This window comes from Pezoporus wallicus, unplaced genomic scaffold (assembly GCF_028554395.1).
Source record: "Pezoporus wallicus isolate ANWC-B61680 ecotype Strahan unplaced genomic scaffold, APGP_CSIRO_Pwel_v1 scaffold_7392, whole genome shotgun sequence".
NCBI classification, from domain to species: Eukaryota; Metazoa; Chordata; class Aves; order Psittaciformes; family Psittacidae; genus Pezoporus; species Pezoporus wallicus.
In genome coordinates, this window is record NW_026639923.1 from 2,602,208 (window position 1) to 2,609,196 (window position 6,989).

Genomic DNA, 6,989 nt, shown 5'->3' on the forward strand with positions numbered 1-6,989 from the left:
AGCATGTGATTTTCTTTGCACTTCCCAAGTTCTTGAGTGTTGTGTAAATAGTGTAACAGAGCTGTGAAAACCAACCACGTCAAGAAGAACAAGCAAAGTGGGGGAGAGCCATGCTGCCTGCCACCACCCCAGCAGACACCAGGCAGCTGGCTCAGCTCAGTCAGGGGAAATCCCTTTAATCATAGAATCACAGAATGGTTTGAGTTGGAAGGCACCTTAAAGCCCATCCAGCTCTAACCCCCGGCCACGGGCAGGGACACCTTACACCAGACCAAGCTGCTCCAAGCCCCTGTGTCCAACGTGGTCTTGAACACTGCCAGGGATGGGGCAGCCACAGCTTCTCTGGGCAACCTCTGTCAGCACCTCACCACCCGCATAGGGAAGAACTTCCTTACATCTAAGCCAAATCTCCCCCCTGTCAGTTTAAAGCCATTTCCCCTTGTCCTGTCACTACCTGCCCTTGTAAAAAGTCCCTCTCCAGCTTTTTTGCAGGTCCTTTTAGGTACTGGAAGGCTGCTCTAAGGTCTCCCCAGCGCTTGGCCAAAGGAACCTGATGGAAGATGCTGCATGGCTGTACTGTCACCAGGCACATCTGTGTGCTAAAAGGAGCACTGACTGCTAAAGCTCTCCCTGGGCTTGAGACCACCAGGGCTTGTATCAAATGTGACTCGAGAAGCAGGTTCTGCTTTTGGGGAGAAGGGCAGCTGCAGCCCAGGGGTGGGACCCTCAGCAGATGAACAGCATGATGTCTTATGGGAACATCTACCACCACTGCAGAACACTCTTCTAGGACACAGCTGGACAACGAGGGCTCTAACTTAGACATTCAAAGCAGCATCAGCCTGGTACCTTCAGCTGCTGGTTATAAACATGGCAAGAAGAAGCTATGTAAATCAAAGCACAGCACTGCTTTAAAGGCAGTCAAGCCAGGAAAACTTCCACATTGGAAACACGAGGCTGTCTTCTTTCCATGAGAGCAGGGGTGTTGTGAGACAGCCTTCTGATGGCAACAAGCTGCTTTAACATTGAGTTTGGTTTGTTTATGACAGGAATTAAATGAAGTACTTTTATGTCTAATAGAGACTTTAACTGAGTGACCTAGAAAGTCTCTTCTTATGTCAGTCTCCAAAGTCTGTAGCCATGTGAGGCAGAGGGGCGGGACACACTCTTCTTGGCACAGCACTGCCTTTCACACTGCCCCCATCCTGAGCTGGTATCTCCCTGTGGGGCTATGCCCCACCCCCAGGGTGTCCCCAGGGTGGGTTGTGGCATGGACATGGCACGGCCATCCCTCAAGACCCTATGCAGCAAGCACTGCAGTGGAGGAGATTAAACCAGATTGCTCTTCACAGAACAAAGACCTGCGACAGACTGAAACATTCGGTCATCACAGCTGCTCAAAGAATGGCATTAAATGAGGACCTTTGGTAATTTTATGGATTCAGGAGGGAAAACCAGTATGTGTAGGAAGGCCTCGAAATGTCTGGCTGATGACAACGCATCATTTAATCCAGCAGGACTGTGTTGTCGGGAAGGCCACAGCACCAGTGTGACTGGCTGTAAGCTGGCACACACAGCAGGAGTCACACAAACATCACTTGGCAAGGTGATGTGGAAGACCGATGAATGGCACATGCCAGTTCCAGTGTTGACAGCACAAACTGGCCTTTGCAGTCACCACCTGCCTTCCCAAAGCTCCTTTTTGCTCTCATAGCTTCACTCTGCATCTGAGTCATCTGCTACAGGAGAAAGTCAGGTGTTTTCCAGGGAGAGCAGGAGCAAAACAACATCTTGTCATTTCTCAATCCCGTAACAAATGTCATTACCCCAATAGTCCTCACCTCCTCTGTGCGAAACAAGTGTTGTTACACACATTCAAAGATCAACATTTCTAACCTACACCTTGACCTCGAGGTGCCCCGTTCAAGCGAGGTGAACATTTAACACCACAGACCTACTGGGAAACTTTTTTATTCGGATGATTTGTGCAAACCCACAGCTGCAGCCTGGGCTTGTCCATTCAAACCAGTCCATACATGACAAAGTCCTGCAGCGGGATCCCGACCATCACCCTGCTGCGACGAGCAGACCCTCTCCCACGCAGGCGCATGGATGTGTTCGAAGTTTGACAGCGACCTGAATTAAGCATCACAGCCCACACGGATGCTCTCTGAGCCCTGACCAAAAGATGACATCAAAATGAGAAGAGGCAAAGGGCTGAGTATCCTCTGGAGCAAACCAGCCGGACAAGGGCTCTCCGGCACCTCTCACGTCTTCTTACTCGATACACGTGTCCCGGTTTGAGACAGGGCACCCCTGCGCTGCCTCCCCTGTCAGCGCCCGCATAACGGGAGTTCACAGCCGCGGGGCTGCGCGGATCAAGCCGGGTCCCGGTGCTTGTCCCCGCTGTCACCCATTGCCCCCGTCCCCTCCCTGCGCTCCGCTCCCGTATCTGCCCCGTCACGGTCACCGTCACCGTCACGGCCCTGGTGTGGTGGCACTCTGTAGAGGTAACTGTACTTGTGACTAGACAAAATGATTTGCTTTTGAGTTTCTGTAGCTTTCTGTGAGTGCTTTTACAGCTGCTAGCTCTGCTTCATGAGAATACTTTCTTTTTTACTTTTCTCACAGATTTCCTTCCTCTGAAATGTGATGCCTGTGGGGAAGTCTTCTGTAAAGACCATATCCGTTATGATGACCACAAGTGTAGCTCTGCCTACAAGAAAGTAAGTTTGTAGGCATGAGTCAGCAATTCACACTGCTGAATTGTCAAGTCATGTATACAGTCTGCTCTGAAACTTTACATATGGTTACAGTAAAAATAGATGGGGGAGCCACAAGAGTTAATGATACAGCTGAAGTTTAAGTATATAGAAACACAGCATTTCAGAGGTCAGTACCTCTGTGTCTTTCACTTATACCACATTGTCCCAGAGAGAAGTACTTTATATTTTAAGGAATGTATTACGGCTTAAAGCTTCCTGCAGCCCAAGTCCTTTAAGTTGGAGGACAGTAAACATGGAGCTACAAAAGAAATAACTAGAGTAAGTGGGGCCAGACTTAGATTTCTGGCCTCTACTTGGACTTTGAAGTGTTAAAAGGCTGCAATTCCAGAAAGCCTAGAAACATACGTAAAGTCAACCTACCCAGTATGTTGCTATAAACTGATATAGCAAAGTGTGCCTGTCTATTTTTTGGATAATGATTTGCAGTTACCTTTGAGAAGGTTGCCCTTAAAAGCATTAGTAAATGAGTAGAACATAAAATGCTTGTGATTAGGCTACTATCACCCATGGGTAAGGGAGGGAAAGGATAGAAAAATGAAGTTGCACTTCTAACAGTGGGTGTGATTATCTTAAAGGTTTTTTTTCCAGCCTGAATGATTCTATAGTTCTAATCTGTGCTGTATGTGCTTAGAATGTGCAGGTTCCAGTGTGTCCACTCTGTAATGCACCCATCCCTGTACAGAAGGGGGAAATACCAGATATTGTGGTTGGAGCCCACATGGATAAGGACTGCAAATACAACCCAGCACAGCAAAAGCAGAAGGTAAGGAAACTGCTGGTAAAGTCTAGACTGCCTTCCTAATGCTTGTGAAGTTAGGTCTTCTGACAGTAGAATGTGTAGAAGCTTGCTGTGTTTCATCTTAACTCTAAGGCTAGCTTTGTGTCCTGTATTTAGATCTTCACAAACAAGTGCTTAAAGCCAGGCTGCAAAAGGAAGGAGATGATGAAGGTTGTTTGTGAGCAGTGTGGTGGCAACTTTTGCATAAAACATCGCCATCCTCTGGATCATGACTGCAAAGGGAACAGCCACCCCATCTCCAAGGCAGGGTAAGCTGTATTTATGGTACTTTGAGCTCATTCCAAAATTTCAGAGCTAGTATCAGGGGCTGGTGGGGAGCTCAGACAATAGGGAATTCCATAAACTAGTGGACAGATCAATAAAGTATCCACTATTTCCTCCTTGTATCTCAAGCTTAGTTTCTGCAAGTCTGTGAGCCAGGATAAGAGCTTGTCAAATGCTTTCTTAAAATTCTTCCTAGCTTATCTGTGTCAGTCTCTGCTAACTGAGAAGGGGTGCTGGCTAACTCAAGTACCCTTTGGGGTCTGGATCTAAATACTAAATCCTGATGTTCTGCCCAGCACCTTGAAGTAACCAAGAACAAGAAAAAATATCTTTCGGGTAGATGTACCTTCGTTGTTCTGTGCAATAGGACTTTAAGACTTGTGTGACAGATGGAGATAATTAAACTGGATGGAAGAGTGAAACTTCACTGGTGTGTACATAAGGGGTGCTGAGCCTGGTTGTATTTCTTTGTAGATATGCTGCTCTGATGAGAGCGTCTCAAGCTGCCTTCAAGTCAGTAGGAGCAATTAGAGTGCCATCTGATGGGAGTCTGCAGCACAACAGGTACAAGCTGTAGAAGGGAAAAAGACAAACATAATTTAAAAATAGCCTTGTGTCAACATGATGTAGGAGTGCTGCTGTCCTGCCTCTAGCTGTTCTAGAACTGGTCACCTTTGCTTGGTGTTGGGAATGTAGTAGAGGTGTTTTGACAGCACAACTACATCTTGTCCATCCTGTACTGTTTAAAGTTGCTATATAGACAGAAGTATTAAGACATCAAATTGTTTTAATGGCAGATTGGTCTTCCACCTCCTCTGTGTGAGGCTTGGTCAAGTTCTGGAAAAATGGTGTGTCAGCACAATGCTGAGGAGAGCATGGCAAACATTGGTATTACAGTGAATGGCCCAAGTCCTTCCTTGCTGGGCTGGATCTGCTTGTGACTGAAAGTTTTAGGCATGCAACTCTTACGGTGTATTCTTATGTCTTTCAGATGCAGATAGTAGAGGCTTTTCACATCTGGATCAAACCTCTGTCTACTTAATCTTGTCTATAGATCTCTAAATTTTTCTATGCAATTAACTTATTTTTGTATGAGAGTGTTTTGTGCATTCAATAAACTTTTGCCCTTTCTAAGCTAACTTTGTTCTTGTATTTGGGATAAGATCTTAATATTCTGGAAAATACTCGGTGGAGGAAGCTGAGCAGTGGTGGTAGGAAGGTGTCTGAAATTGGTGAGAAAGACAGCCAACTTAGCTTAGGTAATGCTAAGTCTCCCATGCTAACTACAAGTTTCCCAAGATGAAAGTCTGAAATACAAGCTGCTGTCATACATCTCAATCCTTTTGGAAGTGACCTGGCACACAGTGCAGCATTCTGATTGACAAATGACATACATCAACATGAAGTGAGTTTTTACACCAAACTGCCTTTTGGTTTCTGATAGTCATTGGAAGTACCTGATGTATGAAAGCCGTACCTAGCTTTCCTAGGCCCTCCATAAGCAATTCACATACGTGCTCACAGACGTATGTGCAGTGCAATTCTTCATAATTTATTGCCCCTTAGAAGCCTGGAATTGCATGGCTATTTTTTCCAGTTTGGAAGGGAAAAAGGAAGCCAGATGAAGCAGCATTAACTGTTTGCCTCATGTAATGACAATGAGGCCAAAATAGTGTTGTCTAGGGAGGCTGGTCTTGCTGCTTTCCTGAAAAGCTTAAACAAATGAAGACACAACAGATATGCTCCATCTATTATCCTGATCAGCTGTCTTGGCTCTTTAAAACTGCATGAATATCCAGCTGCTTAGCTTGAGGCTTGAAATATTGTAGGCTGATGAAATGGAAATGTGCTGTTAATGAACAATGCTAATTCCCCAGCTGGGATCTAAGTAGGCCCCTCATCCAGCTAATTGTAAGGAAAAATGCCAAGGCTTACTGATGGTGTCAGGAGGTCAAGACCTCAATTTCATGTGTCATTGGAGCTGTTCCTCTGCACATTGGGGCTGGTGGGCTGAAATGTTGGTTTAGGACTAACTGGAGGGTAATTGCAGTCCCTTGCATCACCTGCAGCTATGAGTGCCCACTGCTGTTCTGGTGTGGTGGGAAGATGAGCAGTTTGCATAGCAGAAAATGCTGTGTTCCTTGACCTGGGAAAAATGATCTTTGATAAAGACTGTAGGGGATGTGAGCGTTAAGTGCTATAATGCCTATGCTTTATACAGCCTTGAGGTTGTACTGCAGCTGTGCGAAGACTGCTGTGTGCCTCTGAAGAGGCTTAATCCTTAGAGTACAAATGCTGCCTAAAACAGAAATGTGGATTTATGGTCTTTGACGGGGGTAGCGTGTAAACAACCATCCTAGTGAGTTGCAGGCCTTTCATCTGAAGGGGCAGATACAATGTAATTTCTGGTCAACACAGAACAAAATACCTGTGCTATCTTATTACATGGGGCCAAACGTTATTATCTTATGCAGCAGAAATTTTGGACGAAGGCTGAGTCTGCATGAACGACTGTAGTTTGCCAAACTACATATGTAGTAGTGTAGGTGTGAGTTACTGCTGCTAATTCCATGTAGTCTATTCTTATGCAACCATGGTCAAATTTGTGACGTGACAGTATCTGTAATACTGTGTTTAACCACAGGATGTCACAATAGGATGTGTAATTAAAAAACCCGATCATTATTTTAGGAAGTCTAAACACAGAAAACATACCTTCCCTATTCACATTGGAACAAAAGCTTAAATTAAACCTCTAATTTTAGATGCCACCATCTGCTCATTATCCTCTGTGCTCTAATGCCGTAACACATCCCTAGCATCTTACTACAGTATTGGGACTTCTAGAATCTAAATGGCCGTGCATTCCCAGACAATGCTGTGCACCCTACTGGTGGTGTTGGAAGGGGTTTCTAGTGAAGACCGTGTCCTAGAGGCTTTGTTTGGGACAGCAGGATTGGCACCCCATGATGAGGGGAGGAGGTGGAAGGAGAGGAATGGCAGAAAGTGTGATGCTGCCTTGGACAGGAGTAGGAAGCAGGTTTACCTCTTCCCATCGGTGCATGTACAGGGAGCTACCGCCAGTATCTGCTACCACAGCAGCTACTGGGATCAAACTTTATGAAAACAAAAGCCCTGTT

General features: G+C 45.7%; 1 protein-coding gene across 2 annotated transcripts; it reads left to right on the top strand.

Moving 5' to 3' along the window:
• The first annotated feature begins 2,565 nt into the window (after window positions 1-2,565).
• ZFAND2A (zinc finger AN1-type containing 2A) lies at window positions 2,566-4,988 on the top strand. Of its 2 annotated transcripts, XM_057416928.1 has the most exons (5): window positions 2,569-2,726; window positions 3,418-3,549; window positions 3,682-3,833; window positions 4,324-4,413; window positions 4,841-4,988. In XM_057416928.1, exons 2-5 carry the CDS (start codon window positions 3,505-3,507, stop codon window positions 4,848-4,850), a joined length of 297 nt encoding a protein of 98 aa, XP_057272911.1. In that variant the 5' UTR covers window positions 2,569-2,726; window positions 3,418-3,504; the 3' UTR covers window positions 4,851-4,988. The 2 variants fall into 2 exon arrangements, with proteins under 2 accessions (XP_057272910.1, XP_057272911.1); XM_057416927.1 differs by lacking the exon at window positions 4,841-4,988 and having other exon boundaries at window positions 2,566-2,726; window positions 4,324-4,815.
• Window positions 4,989-6,989: the final 2,001 nt, after the last annotated feature.